The 21,660-nt window shown below is 46.0% G+C and overlaps 1 protein-coding gene across 4 annotated transcripts in view; it reads left to right on the top strand.

Moving 5' to 3' along the window:
• mamdc2a (MAM domain containing 2a) overlaps nt 1-21,660 on the top strand; it is a 118,225-nt gene that overhangs the window by 70,225 nt on the left and 26,340 nt on the right. For 3 of the 4 annotated variants that reach the window (XM_041186793.1, XM_041186794.1, XM_041186796.1), the window contains exons 9-10: nt 13,506-13,768; nt 20,860-20,956. In XM_041186793.1, coding sequence (XP_041042727.1) covers nt 13,506-13,768; nt 20,860-20,956 — 360 coding nt within the window. The remainder of the gene's footprint in view (nt 1-13,505; nt 13,769-20,859; nt 20,957-21,660) is intronic. The other variant, XM_041186795.1, reaches the window with a different exon arrangement.

Genomic DNA, 21,660 nt, shown 5'->3' with positions numbered 1-21,660 from the left:
GGTTGCAACGTAGCCTCCTTTTTCACCCATAATAAAAGAAGGGGGGAATATGGAAAGAAAGGGGTTTACTTGGCAAAAACCGCAAAATAAAGAATTATTATTTCATGTGAGTCCATAATCAAATTCCAGTGGTGTATTCTTTTATAAAATTGGCAGATTGAAGACTGATGCTGGATAATTCACTTTTCCAGTAGTGATGGCTTCCACGATGGGATGGGCATTTAGAGATGAATTACTCTTGTAGGTGCTGGTACAGAAATTCAGAAGTTCCAATAGAAACAGTGTAGAAGGGGCCGGGCGTTTAAACCTGAACAGAGCTCTGGTTCTGAGCTGCTGCTGGCCAGATGGAAGATGGCAGTCTGATTTGCAGCTCCACGAGACAATTACAGGTTCTACCATCTTGGGGGAGGTCATGTGACTCCCACCTCTCCAGTTTGCCTTGGGCAAAGGATGTATATAATTCCTTTGCCTAGATTCTTGAAATGGTTAATATTTCAACCATTAATAATTTCAAAAGAGGTTTCAGGGTCCTTTGTCCTCTCAGACTGGTAGTCTCCTTTGGCCAGGCTTGGTCTTAGAGATGTAAATGATCTTTGTACAATTCCCCTGGATTTGATCTCTGAAGTCATAAGAGGTCATTTACATTTCTTTAGAGGAATGAGGTGTCAACTTCTCTGAGTGCCAGAATGTTTCATTTGTTTGAGTCATGGATAACCATGTCTTCAGTCATTTTAAAGCTTTTGTCCAGTTTTTTAAGAATATTTTATAAATTAGCCATGATGATGTCTTTCATATGTATATTTTATAGAAAATATAGAGTGAGGTCTTAGCTCCCTAACATAATCAAGCACAGTGAGCATCAATAGTAAACAGACTCACTTAATCAAACACAGAGCAATTGAACACTAAGTGATCTGTGACATGGGATGGAGAAGAAAGTTAGAGCTCTGCTGCTGTGCTAATTTTGGAACTGGAGCCTTAATTGTTACTGAATCATCTGGAAGCTCCTGCAGCAATGCTAGCTTTAGACCCGATAGCATTCTGACCTCTGAGCCAGAAGGTAATGGATTCATAACAAAAACAGAATTACCTGGAAAAACTCAGCAGGTCTGGCAGCATCGGCGGAGAAGAAAAGAGTTGACGTTTCGAGTCCTCATGACCCTTCGACAGAACTTGAGTTCGAGTCCAGGAAAGAGCTGAAATATAAGCTGGTTTAAGGTGTGTGTGTGGGGGGCGGAGAGATAGAGAGACAGAGAGGTGGAGGGGGTTGGTGTGGTTGTAGCGACAAACAAGCAGTGATAGAAGCAGATCATCAAAAGATGTCAACAACAATAGTACAATAGAACACATAGGTGTTAAAGTTAAAGTTGGTGATATTATCTAAACGAATGTGCTAATTAAGAATGGATGGTAGGGCACTCAAGGTATAGCTCTAGTGGGTTTTTTTTTTATTTTATATAATGGAAATAGGTGGGAAAAGGAAAATCTTTATAATTTATTGGGAAAAAAAAGAAGGGGGAAACAGAAAGGGGGTGGGGATGGGGGAGGGGACTCACGACCTAAAGTTGTTGAATTCAATATTCAGTCCGGAAGGCTGTAAAGTCCCTAGTCGGAAGATGAGGTGTTGTTCCTCCAGTTTGCGTTGGGCTTCACTGGAACAATGCAGCAAGCCAAGGACAGACATGTGGGCAAGAGAGCAGGGTGGAGTGTTAAAATGGCAAGCGACAGGGAGGTTTGGGTCATTCTTGCGGACAGACCGCAGGTGTTCTGCAAAGCGGTCGCCCAGTTTACGTTTGGTCTCTCCAATGTAGAGGAGACCACATTGGGAGCAACGAATGCAGTAGACTAAGTTGGGGGAAATGCAAGTGAAATGCTGCTTCACTTGAAAGGAGTGTTTGGGTCCTTGGACGGTGAGGAGAGAGGAAGTGAAGGGGCAGGTGTTGCATCTTTTGCGTGGGCAAGGGGTTGTGCCATAGGAGGGGGTTGAGGAGTAGGGGGTGATGGAGGAGTGGACCAGGGTGTCCCGGAGGGAGCGATCCCTACGGAATGCCGATAAGGGGGGTGAAGGGAAGATGTGTTTGGTAGTGGCATCATGCTGGAGTTGGCGGAAATGGCGGAGGATGATCCTTTGAATGCGGAGGCTGGTGGGGTGATAAGTGAGGACAAGGGGGACCCTATCATGTTTCTGGGAGGGAGGAGAAGGAGTGAGGGCGGATGCGCGGGAGATGGGCCGGACACGGTTGAGGGCCCTGTCAACGACCGTGGGTGGAAAACCTCGGTTAAGGAAGAAGGAGGACATGTCAGAGGAACTGTTTTTGAATGTAGCATCATCGGAACAGATGCGACGGAGGCGAAGGAACTGAGAGAATGGGATGGAGTCCTTACAGGAAGTGGGGTGTGAGGAGCTGTAGTCGAGATAGCTGTGGGTGTCGGTGGGTTTGTAATGGATATCGGTGGACAGTCTATCACCAGAGATTGAGACAGAGAGGTCAAGGAAGGGAAGGGAAGTGTCAGAGATGGACCACGTGAAAATGACGGAGGGGTGGAGATTGGAAGCAAAATTAATAAATTTTTCCAAGTCCTGACGAGAGCATGAAGCAGCACCAAAGTAATCATCGATGTACCGGAGAAAGAGTTGTGGAAGGGGGCCGGAGTAGGACTGCAACAAGGAATGTTCCACATACCCCATAAAGAGACAGGCATAGCTGGGGCCCATGCGGGTACCCATAGCCACACCTTTTATTTGGAGGAAGTGAGAGGAGTTGAAGGAGAAATTGTTCAGCGTGAGAACAAGTTCAGCCAGACGGAGGAGAGTAGTGGTGGATGGGGATTGTTCGGGCCTCTGTTCGAGAAAGAAGCTAAGGGCCCTCAGACCATCCTGGTGGGGGATGGAGGTGTAGAGGGATTGGATGTCCATGGTGAAGAGGAAGCGGTAGGGGCCAGGGAACTGGAAATTGTTGATGTGACGTAAGGTGTCAGAGGAATCACGGATGTAGGTGGGAAGGGACTGGACAAGGGGAGAGAGAAGGGAGTCAAGATAACGAGAAATGAGTTCTGTGGGGCAGGAGCAAGCTGAGACGATCGGTCTACCGGGGCAGTTCTGTTTGTGGATTTTGGGTAGGAGATAGAAGCGGGCCGTCCGAGGTTGGGCAACTATCAGGTTGGAAGCTGTGGGAGGGAGATCCCCAGAGGAGATGAGGTCAGTGACAGTCCTGGAAACAGTGGCTTGATGTTCAGTGGTGGGGTCATGGTCCAGGGAGAGGTAGGAGGAAGTGTCTGCGAGTTGACGCTCAGCCTCCGCGTGGTAGAGGTCAGTGCGCCAGACAACAACAGCACCACCCTTGTCAGCGGGTTTGATGACAATGTCAGGGTTGGACCTGAGAGAATGGAGTGCAGTAAGTTCAGAGAGAGACAGGTTAGAATGGGTGAGAGGAGCAGAGAAATTGAGACGACTAATGTCGCGCCGACAGTTCTCAATGAAAAGATCGAGAGAAGGTAAGAATCCAGAGGGAGGGGTCCAGGTGGAGGGAGAATATTGAAGATGGGTAAAAGGATCCGTTGAACTGGGAGAGGACTCCTGCCCAAAGAAGTGAGCCCGGAGATGAAGACGGCGGAAGAAGAGTTCAGTATCATGCCGAGCCCGAAATTCATTGAGGTGAGGGCGTAAGGGTATGAAACTAAGTCCTTTGCTGAGCACTGAACGTTCAGCATCGGAGAGGGGAAGGTCAGGGGGTATAGTGAATACACGGCTGGGGCTGGGATTGGAAGATGGGGTGGGGACGGAGGGACAGGCCGGGGTGGAGGGTCCTAGATGGGTGTTGGTGTCGATGAGTTGTTGGAGCTTGCGTTCCTTAGCACTTGAGAGAAACAGAAAAAGTTTCTTGTTGAGGCGTCGGATGAGCCGAAGAATAAAATGAAACTGGGGGCACGCGCAGCTTTGAAAAAGGGTACGGCGGTGCTGCTGGAGGGAGAGGTCGAGTGTGTTCATATGGCGGCGCATGGCACTGAGAGTGGATTTCAGAATGTGACGGGAACAGCAGTCCGAGAAACGTTTTATGTCCCGGAGATACCTGTAATCCTGGGTGGGTTCGAAACATGAGGGGTGGAATTTCAGTTGAAATCCATGTGGGGTAAGTCGGAGACGGAGACAGTCACTGAGAAAGGAGATATGGCTGTGAAAGCGGGTTTTAGTAAACAGATTCATGGATTCATAATGGATTCATATTGCACTCCAGAGACTTGAGCACAAAAACCTAAGCTGACACTCCCAGTGCATACCACACAGAGGTACCTGCTTTGAGATGAGATGCTACAATTAAGATTCAGTCTGTCCTCTTTTTTTATTCATCCTTGAGATGTGACATTGCTGGCTAGGCCAGCATGTATTGGTCATCCCTAATTGCCCTTGAGAGGGTGGTGGTGATCTGCCTTCTTGAACCGCTGCAGTCCATGTGGTGTAGGTACACCCATAGTGCTGTTAGGGAGGGAGTTCCAGGATTTTGACTCAGTGACAGTGAAGGAACAGTGATATATTTCCAAGTCAGGATGGTGAGTGGCTTGAAGAGGAACTTGCAGGTGGTGGTGTACCCATGTGTCTGCTGTCCTTGTCCTTGTAGGTGGTAGCGGTCATTGGTTTAGAAGGTGCTGTTTAAGGAGCCTTGGCGAGTTCCTGCAGGGCATCTTGTAGATGGTACACACTGCTGCCACAGTGCATTGGTGGTGGAGAGAGTGAATGTATGTGGATGGGGTACCAATCAAGCAGGCTGCTTTGTCCTGGATGGTGTCAACCCTCTTGAGTGTTGTTGGAGCTGCACACATTCAGAAAAATGGAGAGTATTCCATCACACTCCTGACTTGTGCCTTGTGGACAGGCTTTGGGGACTCAGGAGGCGAGTTACTCACCACAGGATTCCCAGCCTCTGACCTGCTCTTGTAGCCACAGTATTTATATGGCTAGTCCAGTTCAGTTTCTGGTCAATGGTAACCCCCAGGATGGTGATTGTGAGGGATTTAGCGATGGCAATGCCATTGAATATCAAGGGGCGATGGTTGGATTCTCTCTTGTTGGAGATGGTCATTATCTGTCACCTGTGTGTCGTGAATATTACTTAACACTTGTCAGCCCAAGCCTGGATATTGTCCAGGTCTTGCTGCATTTGGACATGGACTGCTTCAGTATCTGAGGAGTCGTGAATGGTGCTGAACATTGTGCAATCATCAGTGAACATCTCCCCTTCTGACGTTATCTTGGAAGGAATGTCATTGATGAAGCAGCTGAAGATGGTTGGACCTACATCTTGGGTGGATATAAAAGATCCCCAGGCACTATCTTGAAGAAGAGCAGGGAAGTCATCCCAAGTGCCTCCGGCCAAGAATTATCCCTCAACCAACATAGCTGAAAACAGATTATCTGATCATTATCACGTTGTTGGCTGTGGGATCTTGACGTGCACAAATTGGCTGCTATATTTCGTAAATTATAACAATGGTGTGATTCGTTAGCTGTAAAGCACTTTGGGATGTTGTGAAAGGTGCTATATCAATGCAAGTCTTTGTTGTCTAGGTTCAGGTTCCGGCAATAGAGCGGACTGTGCTTTTTTTTACCCCATTTTTGTAGATGGAGATTCAGGTTGGGTTTCTCTCCAGGCACATGATACTTCACCTTCAATTTTCCTTTCTGTCTTCCACCCAGAGGTAAAGATGACAATTTACTGCTTAGCATTCCAAGGTGATGTACCACAGAGAAATAGACATATGTTCATGGCCTTAATTTCCTACATGGAAGATTTCTGATCCTTACCAAACCATCAGTGGATCCTAAGCATATCCTCATAGCCTCCGCCATTCCAATATTCCCCTAGCTGACTTTCCACCTTCCACTTCTGTAAGATTGAGCTCATACTAATGCCCGGATCCTAACTCACACCAAGTCCTGTTTACCCATCTTGCCTTGTTGACTGACATTGACTCCAGGTCTGGCAATGCCTTGAATTTGAAATTCTCATCCTTTTTTAAAATCCATGGTCTCGTCCCTCCCTATCTCAGTAATTTCCTCCAGCTCCACAACTCACCCTCTGAGATCTCTGTGCTCCTATAATTCTGATCTCTTGTCCTTTTCCTGGTTTCCTTCACTCCATTATTGGCGGCCATGCCTTCAGCTGCCTGGGCCCCAAGCTCTGGGATTCTATCCTTAAGCCTCTCTACCTCTCCTTCCTCCTTTAAAATGTTCCTTTATAACCTATCTCTTTGACCAAGCTTTTAGTCAATTATCCCAATACCTCCATGTGTGATTCGGTGTCAAATTTTGTTTGATAATGTTCCTGAGACAGATCTTGTGATGACAATAAAGGTGCTATATAAATCTAAGTTGTTGTTGTTGAGAGGAAAGTAGTCAGCAGGCAAGTCACTCTTGGTTGCTTTGCCCAGCACCTAGTAACTGGTTTGAATGGTGCCTGCAGTGATCTGGGGCCTACAAGTCTTTGCCTTTCAGAGTAACAAGAGATCTTCAAAGGAGCTGCGAAACTAAAGAAATTAAATAGACACTCTCTGAAGTTGCGAAAGGAGGGAGTTACATAGGATGTCCAGCGCAGAAACAGGCCTTTGGCCCAACAAGTCCATGTCAGTGATAATATTCTATGGATGTCGCTCGACCCCCATGTATCTCACCCTGACAACATACCCTTCTATTCCTTTTTCCCTCATGAGTTCCCCTGGCTTCCCCTAAGAGACATAGGGCTGAACTTTCCCGGCCTATCGTCAACAGGCTGGGGGGTTGACAATATGGTGGGGAAGGCTCAATGTCTTCCTGCCCCCGTGGGCGTTTTGCCCGCGTCAGGAGGGCCCGTTGCCTGGGAGACCGCCAGATGAATGCTGGCACCGTCTGAGCGGATTCTGGTGGCGTGGGGGTGGGGATGCTGCTCTCTTGATGGGAACTCCATATCTCATGGAGTGGATAGCAGCGCCTGACCTCACGGCAACGGCGCTGGCAGTGCATTACGGCCCAACCCCACCAATCGCCAAGGGCCTTTCTACCTGGTCCTGTCTTCCTGCCCAATGCTGACCTGCTCTTCAGGAGTATCACCCTGCCATTGAGGGGCCCCTCTCCTGGAGCTGCAGCTTCAGCAGTGGCCCAGCGTTGGCTGCCGAGCTACTGACCCTGTGATTGGGGGTTGGTGGGGGCGGAGGGGGGGAGGGAGGGAGGCGGCATGGGCCATCCTCAATTGGGTGACGGCCCATTAAACAGCTGGGAGGATGCTGCCCCAGGAATTCACCGCCCCCTGGAGAGGAGTCGCCTCCCATTTTCAGCCCAGGCAGTGGGACATTCAGCTAACCTGTAAAATTCAGCCCTCGAAGCTGGATTTTGCAGGCCAACCACTCAGATAAGTAGCCACGTAAAAATAGGGCAGCACAACCCCCCTGACCCTGTCGTGATTTTACGAGCGGCTGAGGTGGCATCAATTGGCCCACCTGTCAACGGCCCAGTGGAGGCCCGGGTAGGAATTAATTCCCCATTTAACGGGCAATCGTTCAGTCCTCCCACCACTCAGATTTAAGGGACGGTGGGAGAGACCAGTGCCCGAGGTATAGCCTTAACCTTGTGAGCTGCTGTCAGTAAAATGGGTTGAGTGGGAGGGGGCTGGTTTGCCTCCTTCCTGGACCTCCGATGCCAATCAGAGGCACCCCACACAGTTTTCCCTCCCCGCATCCATCATCCACATCCCCGCAACCCCCCACCCTCCGTACAACATGTTCCCTCCTCCTCCCTACACCCCCCCAACCCCCGCCACACCCAGCGGCCAGCCTAGCCCCAGCGGCAGCCCGGAATGACCTGGGTTCCTGGACATCCATGATCGGTCTTCCTCCCGGACCCCCTGCAGCGGCCACCACTCCCTGTGGTCTCTGGTGGCTGGCAACCCGATGAGCCAGGACATCCCCCTGGAGAGGGGTTGCCTTCGTCCAATTGAGGATGGCCGTCAACCCCACCCCCACCCTCACCCCCACCCCTTAATAATTAACCCATTGACTGAAACATTACAGTGGGTTGAGCCAGCCAAACGGATTGGGGGGCTTTCTCCCAACATTTTATGCTGGGGCGCAGGGAGCTTGGCCTCAGCATAGAATCCAGCCCAAAGCACAGAAAGAGGCCATTCAGCCCACTGTGTCTGTGGCAGCTCTCTTTAAAGCAACCCTGTCACTCCCAGTCCCCGTGCAAGTTTATTTCCCTGAAGTGCCAATTCAGTTTTCTTTTGAAACCACTCCCACCACCCACGTAGGCTGTGAGTCTTAGGCATTCCTTAGAGACATCTACGCTGTTCTCCTCAGTGTTGTGGTTGTTAACTTCCCAGATTTTTTTTCATTGTTTATCTCAGCGGGGCAGATGTGTTTGTGTGATCTGAAATTCACCTGGCAATATTTCTGCATGAGTTATTGCAGTTGAGGCTGTCAGTTTAATACCCAGACTTATGATTGAGAATTTCCCCCAGACTATCATACTTCTGTAAATGTAACCTGCTGAGACAGCTGGGATTAGGTGAGGATCTGGGGATTAATATAGCTGGAAATTAAACCAGAAAACTGGGATTCTAGAAAGGACACATGGCTGGTGAGAAAGTAAATGGTGATCCCCAGGCTGACTTCCACAATGTGCCACAAGCAGTTTATTGTAGATGGATCAAGAATTTCGCCTTAAATAGTCTATTTATCCAGAAAGTGGTGAGAATGTGGAATGCCACAAGGAGTGGTGGAGGCGAATCACTCAGAGGTATTTAAGGGAAAGCCAGGTTAAAAATGAATGAGAAAAGATAATTTAATCCATCTTCTGTGATTAAAACATTGGAAGGGTTGAATCGACCAGTAGGTAAGATAAAACTACAGGGGGACATCTTCATCCAACCTGTTCGCCTGGGAAACTGGTGGGATCAGGCTAACACTGCTTTCACCTTCTGCCCTGACTCAATCGAAGTCAGTATCAAGCGTGACGTAAGACTGGTCTCCTTATCTAAGGAGGGATATACTTACATTGGAGGCAGTTCAGAGAAGGTTCACTTGGCTGATTCCTGGGTTGAGGGGTTTGTTTCATGAGATCAAGTTGAACAGGCTGGGTCAAGACTCATTGAAGTTTAGAGATGATCTTATTGACGCTTTTGAGGGGGCTTGATAGGGTAGATGCCGAGAGGATGACCGGGATTTTCTGTGCCTGCCGGTGTTGGGCGTGTTCGGTGATGTAAGCTGACAATATGGTGGGAGTGGTTTCACAACATTGTGAAACCCGTCCACGGCCATCCACTCAACCTGCCGATGGTGGGCTGCGTTCTCCACTATTGGATGTCAGGAACCTCATTGTAATACATCATTACAGCATACCATTATTAGGCCTGCCCACGGGTATTGCCTCTCCCCAACCCTAACCCTAACCCTAACCCTAACCCCACCCTCCCCAGCTGGATCATTAGCCCACATCGGTGGGAAAACGTTTTGATGCGTTTCACAACAGCATCTAAAAGGCGTATACCTGGTGAACTACACTTCACTCGGGACTTTGAGGTTTGTTTGCCTACCTTGCTTCAGACAGCACTTGCAGTCATCAGCACTAGGATTCACAGACAGCACCACATCACTTTTAGGGGGACACACGGGCAGGTGTCTACCTACCAGACCAGCCATATGTGGGTGGCTCTTCAATGGCTGCAGGGCTAGGGCTTGCTTGGGAAAGGGGAAGAAGTGTCCTCAGGCAAGGAAAGAGGGTGCAGGACGAGAGCTGTACTTGGGCAGGAGGGTATCCCAGGATGTGTGCGGGGGCACATGTTGATCTGTGCAATTAACCTCAAGATGGTGAGGGCTGAGGAGGCAGTCTCCAGAGGAGATGAGGCCGGACGGACTTGTGAGGGTGTGTGTGAGAATGAGTGGTGATGTCCCTTGAGCTGGCAGTGAGTGAGATGCTGATGAATGTGTGATGGGCTTGTGAGTGAGTGAGTTTGGAATGATGAGATGGTTGCCTTACCCTGCCGGCACGGATGAGATCATTCACCCTCTGCATTGGATGGCCAACCTCTTCTGTACCTCATCAGCACTGATCACCAATGCCACCGCCTCCCAAGCCTTGTTAGTCAGGCTGCTACCCATCCTATGGCCAGAGCTGGGGCAGGGGACATTATGGTGGGCCTCCACAGCATCCAAAAAGTGTTCCAGTGGCGTGTCGCTGAACCTGGGGGCTGCAGTCTTTTTCCTTTCATGGACGTCTTCCCTGCAGTAGTCATGGGCTGGAAACACTATGTGTGTGCGGCTGGACTTTTAATATGGTGCCTGGTGTGATGAAGCGGCGAGATGATGGCATGGCGGGCATTTGAGAGCCCGTCCGCCATGGAAATGATGTGTTTCTCAGGAATGTATAAGTAATGCAGAGGGCTTGGGATGGTAGGGCGTGAAGACCCATCATTGTGGCCGGTTGGTAAAACAATGCACTTAGTGCAAATCTGGGATGATTCCGATGTTTCCCTCACGTCTGGGAATCCAGAATTAGAAGGCATAGTTTAACAATAAGGGGGTCTCCCATTAAGATATTAAGATGGAGATGAGGAGGGATTTTTTTTCTCTCTAAAGGCCTTTATTGTTTGGAGTTCTCTTCCCCAGCGAGCAGTGGAGGCTGGGTCATTGAATATACCAAAGGCAGAGTTAGACAGAATTTTGATTGACAAGGGAGTCAAGGGTTATAGGGAACAGGCAGGAAAGTGAAGTTCAGGCCAAGATCAGATCAGCCATGATTTTATCAAATGGTGGAGCAGGCTCGAGGGACCGAATGGCTTACTCCTGCTCCTATTTCTTATGTTCTTACTTAGCCAATCCTGTGAGATTCCTGCCTGGTCTGTTAGGTTAAAATTGCTCCCATTCATTCATTAAAGTCACCTAAGCACAGTTGGACCCATATGATTAACCGTAGACAAGGCAAATGCAACCTTGATATGTTTAGAAATATGAATGATGTTCACAAGAAGTCACAACACTTTGTGAAAGACCCCATGCAGAAGACCCCTCACTACAACATTCCACAAAGCTCACAGACAACCCTGAGCCATATCCACACAAACCAGGGCAGATACGATAGATCAATTAAAAACACTCCAGGGTGTGACTGTTGTCACCCAGAACAGCAGCGGAACATCTACCCACTCAATATCCCAATCACAAATACAAAGGAGACATCACAGCGACACACTCCTTATTCCTGACTCTATTATCTGACTAAACCACCTAAATATCCAATTGTTGCTCCATATCTACATGGGCCAAAAGAAAGAGGAGATTTTACAGCTTAAAATTTTATTTGTTCAACACTTACATCAGCAAGGGTAAATCTGGAAATTGCAGCGAGGAATCTTATGTTGACCTGCTTAGCATGATGGTATGAAATTCATCCCTTCACATCAACATCATTTTTCGACCCCTCAACCCAATTTGGACAGCTACTTTAACTCCACAATCAAGGGCCATCAATATAAGATAGTCACTAATAAATCCAATCAGGAATTCAGGAGAAACTTCTTCACCCAGAGAGTGGTAAGAACGTGGAACTCACTACCACAGTAAGTGGTTGAGGTGAATAGCATAGATGCATTAAAGGAGCAGCTGGATAAACACATGAGGGAGAAGGGAATAGGTGGATATGGGTCAAAGTTTTACAGGTAGTGGGGTTTCTCATCCCGTCACCCAAAGGGTCAACGGAGAACACATCTCTGCCAATGCCTGCAGCTCCTCAGCCATTTAACACTCTGAGGGACATTAATTGGCTGGAGGCACGATCTCTGCCCCTCACTTGAAAAGAAGTCCTGCCTCAGAGAGCTGTGAGACAATCTGATTGGCTGGCAGCTCTGTAGTTCCAGCATCACTAGTGGGAGCAATGGCCAGGACTGGGGCTACAAGCATTCTCAAAGAATGTCCTGGAGCCCAGGATGAAAGTTGGTGTGGGGGTCCCATGGGTGGGGATGGGTAGGGAGGCTCCAGGGGTTGTAGGGAGAGGGAGGTATGGGTTGTGATAGCAAGGGGGGGGGCAGTTATGGAGGCACCACTCCCCCTTCCCATCTGAGGCCTGAGTATGGTGATCTGCCAGGCTTCTTCCCCTTCCCTAAACCCCTCCCGCTGGCCGTAAAATTGTAGCTGTGCAGGAAGCTGCCCTTAATTGCCAATAATTTGCCACTTTTGGAGCAAGGCAGGGCAGGCCACCTGTTATGACGCAGCAGATGATGTGTGTCAGGTGGATCAAATCCACGAGGGAAACTTGATCATGCAGTCACAATTGTTTTGCAATTTGTATTTATTGCGAGATGTGCGCCCTGAATTCAGAGGTAATAAGTCCACCAGGACTTCAGAGATTTAAAAAAAAATGAAATTAAATATTTATTAACAAAAAAAAAAGATTTCAAGCACATACATAGGTCTACAAATTACTACTGTAATAACTCCTAAAAATCCTGATTAACCTGGCATCTAGTTATACCCCCGTTAAGGCACCAGTGAAAAAAAATAAATTTTGAACAGATTCCAGCAAGTTACCACAATACCCCAGCCAGTAGAATTCAAAGTAGAATTTGGTTTCTGTAGACAGCAGACTTAATGCACAAATACTGCATACTTCTCAAACTTCTGGCAGATCTTACAATGCCTTCCCTTACACACAGACTTATTCCTCTTTATACATGTGTGTAATGTGTAAATTCCATAGTCCATGTCTTTGGAATTTTACCTTTCTCATAATATAAATCTTTTCATGTTGCCACTATATTGTCAATAACCCTTGCTTCAACTGTCTGTTTGTAAACAGACTGAGATCCCTTTGAAAACCAAATAGCCCTTCATCTATCTAAAAATACAAATTCCCTTTACACCTTACATGATAAGACCCCAACCATGTTTACTCATTAGCATATTAAAGACATTTCTACACCTCACTTCTTTTAATAACTTAAACCTGCCGTCTGCTTGGTTACAAAATATAACTAAATCACACACGCAGACAGAACAACACAACCCCCCAAAAACCTACTTTACACTAAAACAGAAAAACACCTTGAAAATTATTATACCGTTATCACACCACTGCCCCCACCCCCCACACCAACCTCCCCCCCCCACCAAACCCCCCCCCACCCCCCAACCCCCACCGTAAACTTGTAGACTGTTCGGGGGCCGGTGGAAAGATGGCAGGAAGGACAGCCGGGGAATTTTAGGGGCCCCCCACCTGCAAAACCTTTGGCAGGAGGACCATGGTGATAGAGTAAGATGAAAAGAGGTGGGAGGAGGCTCATCAGAAGCATAAGCACTAACATAGATGTGATGGGCTGAATGGCCTGTATGGATGCTGCACATTCTATGTCATTTTTTATAACTTAGGTCAAATTCATGTCCTGGCAACCTCCAGACTCGGAGTCAAGCCCTCCAATTGTCTCCAGGGATTATGTTAATTTGCATTTACTGTTTTATTTCAGTAAGAGATATTCTCTGGCTTTTTGCAGGTGGCTTTCTAATTTCCAATGCAAGGTTTGGATACCAGCAGGAGTATGTCTCTCATCTGGCAGGCCCTGTTTTACTCGCCAATCTCCAGTACTGCTTGCGATTCTTTTACGCACTGAATCATTTTATCACAGAGGATGCCCTCGCAGTCTACATCTACGATGAAGAAGACCACATGCAAGAAAAGATCTGGTCCATCCCCAAATCACACACTGGAATGTGGATTCAAGCAGAAGTTAACTATCGAAAACAAGAGCCCACTAAGGTAATGGCTTATTAGCCCAGTAACTTCTGGGCTGGGGAATGGAGAAAAGTCAATCTGGGTTCCTACTCCCAATTATTTGCCCAGTGCTTTCTGCTGGGAAATGTATCCATGTGAAAGCAGGTATGGATTTTACCACAGATAAAAACAGGAAGTTCAGGAAATACTCAGCAGCTCTGGCAGCATCTGCGGAGGGAGAAACAGAGTTAACCTCTTGAGTCCAACATGACTCTTCTTCCAAAATGTTAATTCTGTTTTCCCCTCCACAGGTGCTGAGCTTTTCCAGCACTTTCTGTTTTTATTTCAGGTTTCCAGCATCCGCAGTGTGTTGCTTTTATTTCTGGACTTTACCATGCCTACTACCCACCTCCCCAACATGGCTGAATAGTTTGTCCACCATCTACAAAGCACAAGTCAGGAGTGCGATGGAACACTCTCCATTTGCCTGGATGAATGCAGCTCCAACAACACTGAGAACTTGACACCATCCAGGACAAAACCACAGAGCTGTTTACTTTGGCTACTCGGACTCCAGCTGGCCAGATGTGATAGTTTTTTTGCTGACCTGTTGTTGACCAGTCTTCTTTCATTCATTAGGTTGTGTCAGTGAGCCACACTTAAGTGTCAGCTGTTGCTCAGTAGATCATACCGAAAGTCAGAAGGTTATGGGTTCAAATTCCACTCCAGAGACCTGAGTGCACAATCCAGACTGAAACTCCGAGTGCAGTACTGAGGGAGTGCTGCGCTGTCGGAGGTGCTGCCTTTTGTATAAGACATTGTATAAGGCGGATGTCAAAAATCCCTTGGCACTTCTTCAAAGAGCAGGGGAGTTCTCCCTGGTGTTCTGACCAATATTTATCCTTCAACCAGCATCACCAAACTGAGAGATTATTTGGTCATTATCATGTTGCTCTTTCTGCGAGCTCGCTGTGTGCAATTTGGCTGTCGCGTTTCCTACATTACAACAGTGGCCACACTTCAAAATGTACTTCATTGGCCTTGAAACTCTTTGGGAAGCCCTGGGGCTGTATAAGGTGTAATACAAATGCAAGTCTTTCTTTTATAGCCAGAAACTGTGTAAAGGAGCCCTTTTGCAACAAAAGATGATTTTAAGTTTTTTTTAATATTCTACACACAGTTATATAAATAACATCAAAAGCATCATTGGATTGGCTGTGTGGGAAGTAATCTTCATAAAGCCACGATATATGACCCTTCGACTTGCCCAATAATTGTTCATTGAGAATATTTTTCATGAATTCAACTTTTTCTTAACTTTCTAAAGTATTTTTTTATAATGATCAGACTTCCACTAATTTAGACATTTGGCAATTATTCATCGCTAGATCAACAGCGAATGTTGATAGTTTGTCCTCTTCCAGAAATCATAAAAGGCTGTGCCAAGACTTCACTCACAGGTTGAATCTCTAGTCTGTTGTGAACAAGATTGCCAACACTCCAGTATATCTGTAGTGCACAGTTTAGATAAAACCATAGAGTACATTGATCAGTTGACAGTTTTACTGCACAAGCAACTCTTTTTGACATTAATTAGTTTTTTCTTTGATTCAAATTCAATCGAAGGAAACCTTATTACCTGAGCCAATTAAATGTGTGCATCGTCACTCCTGCTTCATTCATTTATGCATGGAAAACTTTCACTGACTTTAACATTCTGTTTAAACAATGATGTCTAATGACATGACAGAATCTAACCTTGAGTAATTACTGAGCCTGTTAGCTCAGTGAAGCTGGACTAAGATCAGGAGTAGCGTTTTACACCCCCCACTCCTTGGTGGTGATTTTAACCTATCTCAGCAGTTGGGAAGCTGATGGGATTTAGTGCAATTTTAGTCTTGTTCTACCCTCGATTAAAGTCAATGAGTAATACTGGGCTGGTCTGAAATCCTCATTCCATGGACTGCCAAGCTGGCGAGTGTTCTGTTCGATGGTTTAATTGTTCTGTGTTTGATTATGTTAGTCAGTTAACTGATCTATGCTCACTGTAATTGAGTGGTTAAGCCTGGGCAATGACTCAGAGCTAAAGTAAATAGACACACAGGAAGACCTAGAAACTGGGGTAAGCATGGGTGCAGTCATTTTGTTAGTGCAGATTATTTTAAAAGCACTGTAAATAAACCAGTTGTACACTTAGAAACTAATATCATCCCTGCATTGCTTTGACGTAAACTAAACATACAAAATCTTCATCAAACCGGTGAATGCACAAGAGTGAGTTAGGTTAAAATTGTCCCTGAGCATTTATTGACTGATGAGAATACCACAATCAGTTCCAGCTTTGTCCTCAGTCGATAAAGACCCACTTTTCCAGCGGATGTCACTGGCCAAAGGTGAGCATGAAAGAGAGCCGATGTTTCCCTGCCCTTCCCCAGGTCTGTTGTAACAGCGCAACTTCATTCCTGCTGAACAAAAACAGAATTACCTGGAAAAACTCAGCAGGTCTGGCAGCATCGGCGGAGAAGAAAAGAGTTGACGTTTCGAGTCCTCATGACCCTTCGACAGAACTTGAGTTCGAGTCCAAGAAAGAGTTGAAATATAAGCTGGTTTAAGGTGTGTGGGTGGCGGAGAGATAGAGAGAGAGAGAGGTGGAGTGGGGGGGTGTGGTTGTAGGGACAAACAAGCAGTGATAGAAGCAGATCATCAAAAGATGTCAACGACAATAGTACAATAGAACACATAGGTGTTAAAGTTAAAAAAAAAGCCTTCCAGACTGAATATTGAATTCAACAACTTTAGGTCGTGAGCTCCCTCCCCCATCCCCACCCCCTTTCTGTTTCCCCCTTCCTTTTTTTAACCAATAAATTATAAAGATTTTCCTTTTCCCACCTATTTCCATTATATATAAAAAAAACCCCACTAGAGCTATACCTTGAATGCCCTACCATCCATTCTTAATTAGCACATTCGTTTAGATAATATGACCAACTTTAACTTTAACACCTATGTGTTCTATTGTACTATTGTTGTTGACATCTTTTGATGATCTGCTTCTATTACTGCTTGTTTGTCCCTACAACCACAACCCCCCCCTCCACCTCTCTGTCTCTCTATCTCTCCGCCCCCCACACACACACCTTAAACCAGCTTATATTTCAGCTCTTTCCTGGACTCGAACTCAAGTTCTGTCGAAAGGTCATGAGGACTCGAAACGTCAACTCTTTTATTCTCCGCCGATGCTGCCAGACCTGCTGAGTTTTTCCAGGTAATTCTGTTTTTGTTAAAGTTAAAGTTGGTGATATTATCTAAACGAATGTGCTAATTAAGAATGGATGGTAGGGCACTCAAGGTATAGCTCTAGTGGGGTTTTTTCTTTTATAATGGAAATAGGTGGGAAAAGGAAAATCTTTATAATTTATTGGAAAAAAAAAGGAAGGGGGAAACAGAAAGGGGGTGGGGATGGGGGAGGGAGCTCACGACCTAAATTGTTGAATTCAATATTCAGTCCGGATGGCTGTAAAGTGCCTAGTCGGAAGATGAGGTGTTGTTCCTCCAGTTTGCGTTGGGCTTCACTGGAACAATGCAGCAAGCCAAGGACAGACATGTGGGCAAGAGAGCAGGGTGGAGTATTAAAATGGCAAGCGACAGGGAGGTTTGGGTCATTCTTGCGGACAGACCGCAGGTGTTCTGCAAAGCGGTCGCCCAGTTTACGTTTGGTCTCTCCAATGTAGAGGAGACCAGATTGGGAGCAACGAATGCAGTAGACTAAGTTGGGGGAAATGCAAGTGAAATGCTGCTTCACTTGAAAGGAGTGTTTGGGTCCTTGGACGGTGAGGAGAGAGGAAGTGAAGGGGCAGGTGTTGCATCTTTTGCGTGGGCATGGGGTGGTGCCATAGGAGGGGGTTGAGGAGTAAAGGTATAGCTCTAGTGGGGTTTTTTTTCTCTGTGTTTAATTGACTGCCACTGCTCTTCAAGAAATGCCTACCTCCTTGAAGAAGTTCTATTCCTCTCTGCGACAAGATTTCCGTATCTCTCTGTTGTCTTGCTCACCTTCCTTGCTTTCCAGTTAGTGCCCTACCATCCATTCTTAATTAGCACATTCGTTTAGATAATATCACCAACTTTAACTTTAACACCTATGTGTTCTGTTGTACTATTGTCGTTGACATCTTTTGATGATCTGCTTCTATCACTGCTTGTTTGTCCCTACAACCACACCCCCCCCCTCCACCTCTCTCTCTCTCTATCTCTCCGCCCCCCACACACACACCTTAAACCAGCTTATATTTCAACTCTTTCTTGGACTCGAACTCAAGTTCTGTCGAAGGGTCATGAGGACTCGAAACGTCAACTCTTTTCTTCTCCGCCAATGCTGCCAGACCTGCTGAGTTTTTCCAGGTAATTCTGTTTTTGTTTTGGATTTCCAGCATCCGCAGTTTTTTTGTTTTTATCTCTGTGTTTAATTGACTGCCACTGCTCTTCAAGAAATGCCTACCTCCTTGAAGAAGTTCTGTTCCTCTCTGCGACAAGATTTCCGTATCTCTCTGTTGTCTTGCTCACCTTCCTTGCTTTCCATTTAGTGCCCTACCATCCATTCTTAATTAGCACATTCGTTTAGATAATATCACCAACTTTAACCTTAACACCTATGTGTTCTATTGTACTATTGTCGTTGACATCTTTTGATGATCTGCTTCTATCACTGCTTGTTTGTCCCTACAACCACACCCCCCCCTCCACCTCTCTCTCTCTCTCTATCTCTCCGCCCCCCACACACACACCTTAAACCAGCTTATATTTCAACTCTTTCTTGGACTCGAACTCAAGTTCTGTCGAAGGGTCATGAGGACTCGAAACGTCAACTCTTTTATTCTCCGCCGATGCTGCCAGACCTGCTGAGTTTTTCCAGGTAATTCTGTTTTTGTTTTGGATTTCCAGCATCCTCAGTTTTTTTGTTTTTATCTCTGTTTTTTTTTTCATTCCTGCTGATACTGGCCAAACTTAGCAAAGACCAAACTTAGCAATTTCCTCATTCACAGGACTCAACATCACACTACATGGACCCTTGATTATCAGCTTTGGCTAAATGGTAGCTCTCCTCACTTCTGACTCAAAGGAGTGATGGCTTCAAACCCCACTCCAGTGACCCGAGCATACGATCCAGTCAGATACTCCAGTACCATTTAATAAAAATTTGCATTTACATATCATCTTTCAGGACATCCCAAAGTGTTTTGCAGCCAGTGAAGCACTTTTTGAAGCGTAGTCACTGTCATTATGCATTAAATGCAGCAGTCAGTCTGCCCACAGCAAGCTCCCACCAAAAGCAATATGATAATGACCAGATAGTTTGTTTTTGTGGTGTAATTGAGGGGCCAAGTGTTAGTTAGAATGCAGGGGAAAATTGCCATGTTCTTCTTCAAAGGAGTGGCCGGGGGGGATGGGTTTCTTTTACATTCCCCTGTGAGAGCCAACAGGGCCTCAGGTTTAATGTCCCATTTGAGAAATGGCATCTTCGAACCGTGCAGCACTCCCTCAGTACTGCCCTGGGAGTCTCAGTCTGGATTATATACTCATGCCTCTGGAATGCAACTTGAACACACAAACTTTTGACTCAGAGGCTAAAGTGCTCCCCACTGAGCCAAAGACTACTAAGGGAATGGCAGGGCTTTTGTTTTTCTGATGAGATGTTAAAGTAAGGCCTTGTCTAACTCTTAGGGGGATGTAAAACATCCCATGATAGTGTGCGAACAAGAGAGGGGGAGTTATTCTAACCAATATTTATTCCACAACTAACATCACTTTTTATTTTAAAAATCCTGATTTTTTATTTCATTGTTATTTCTAGGAGCTTGCTGTGTGAAAATTAGCTGTTGTGTTTCCAACATGACGACAGTGACTACATTTCACAAGTGCTCAATTGTTGTGGAGCGCTTAGGAACATCCTGAGGTCTTGATAGGTGCTATATAAATGCAATGTGCCTTGGCACTGAGCCTTTGGGTGAATCTCCTGATTATCTGCTGAGTTCAGCAGATTACAGAGTGATCTAATTGAATCCTAATTTTCAGTGATGTTGGTTAAGATAGTTAAATGTTTTGTTTGGGTAAATAGAGAGAAACTGTTTCTTTTTTTGTGGGAGAGTCCAGAACATGGAGACAAAACCTTAAAATTGGAGTAGGCCATGCAGGGTGATGTCAGGAAGCACTTCATCACACAAAGTCTAATGGAAATCTGTAGATGTGAGGGATCAATTATTTAAAAAATTTATTCTTTCACCGGATATGGGCGTCACTGGCTAAGCCAGCATTTTATTATCCATCCATAATTACCCTTGAGAAGTTGGCGGTGAGCTGCCTTCTTGAACCGCTGCAGTTCATTTGGTGTAGGTACACCCCCAGTGCTGTTAGGGAGGGAGTTCCAGGATTTTGATCCAGCGACAGCGAAGAAACGATGATATATTTCCAGTCAGGATGGTGAGTGGCTTGGAGGGGAACTTGCAGGTGGTGGTGTTCCCATGTGTCTGCTGCCCTTGTCCTTCGAGGTAGTATGGTCACGTGTTCGGAAGGTGCTGTTGAAGGAGCCTTGGTGAGTTACTGCAGTGCATCTTGTAGGTGGTACACACTGCTGCCACTGTGCATTGGCAGTGGAGGGAGTGAATGTATAAGGTGGTGGATAGGCTGCCAGTCAAGTGGGATGCCTTGTCTTGGATAGTGTTGAGCAACTTAAAATTTCAAAATTATGACAAATAGAATTTTATTCGGCAAGGGTTACGGAACCAAGGTGGGTAAATGGAGGTAAGATGCAGATCATTCATGATCTAACTAAATGGTGAACAGGCTAAAAGGATTGAGTGGCCTCCTTCTGTTCCTATGTTCTGATGCTGTTTAGAACCAGTTGGGAATACAGCCCTCCCTGAACCCTGATAATGATTAAAATAAGATTCTGTTACAATCTGTGTTCTGTCTTGCCTGCAATTTTATATCTCATTTACAGACCTGAACCTCAAACATTTGCGGAGCCTCCAACACTTGGAGGAAGTGTGGTGCAGATTGCTAATAAGCAGAGGGGCCTATCTCAGGCTTGTAAATGTTACTGAAGTTACTGAAGAAACAATTTTCTTCTATTCGTTTCCCAGATAGTTTTTGTCAGCGTTTGTAAGAATTTCTGGAACTGTGGAAAAGTAGCATTGGATGACATCACAGTGAGCCAAGGAGACTGTCGGATTCCTGGAGGTATGGACTGTGCTAAGGGGTTAATTACAAAAAAAAAGCACAAATATTTACTCGTACTGCATTTTACAAATAGTGAACATTACCAGCAAAATGTCTATCACTGTTACCATGGTTATACCAGCAAGATACAATCCACCAATGATATGACACCCAGAATATCATATATGGACAACTGCACAGGATCCATCAGCGACATGGGTATTTTCAGATGAATGCACAATTCTGAAGAGTTGTTCATATCTGATTGAGGAGTTTATTTTTCTTTATTCATTCATGGGCTGCGAGCGTCACTGGTATAACCAGCTTTTGTTGCCCATCCCTAATTGCCCTTGAAACTGAGTGGCTCAGTGGACCAGAGGGCAGTCAAGAGTCAACCACGTTGCTTTGGATCTGGAATCACATGTAGGCCAGACCAGGTAAGGATGGCAGATTTCCCAGGACATTAGTGAACCAGATGGGTTTTTATGACAATCAATGATAGTTTCATGGTCACCATTACTGAGACCAACTTTATATTCCACATTTATTAATAGAATTTAAACTCTGCCAGCTGCCATGGTGGGATATGAACCCCTGCACCAGCAACCGCACCCCCGCCCCCAGCCCAAGCATTAGCCTGGGCCTCTGGATTAGCAGTTCAGTGACATTATCATTACACCACCATCTCCCTTAGCCTATGACCAGGGACTGAGCCTAAAGATTAT

The sequence above is a fragment of the Carcharodon carcharias genome, chromosome 4, assembly GCF_017639515.1.
Source record: "Carcharodon carcharias isolate sCarCar2 chromosome 4, sCarCar2.pri, whole genome shotgun sequence".
Taxonomy (NCBI): domain Eukaryota; kingdom Metazoa; phylum Chordata; class Chondrichthyes; order Lamniformes; family Lamnidae; genus Carcharodon; species Carcharodon carcharias.
Note: the sequence above shows the minus strand (reverse complement) of the source record. Positions and strands in the feature narration are given on the sequence as shown.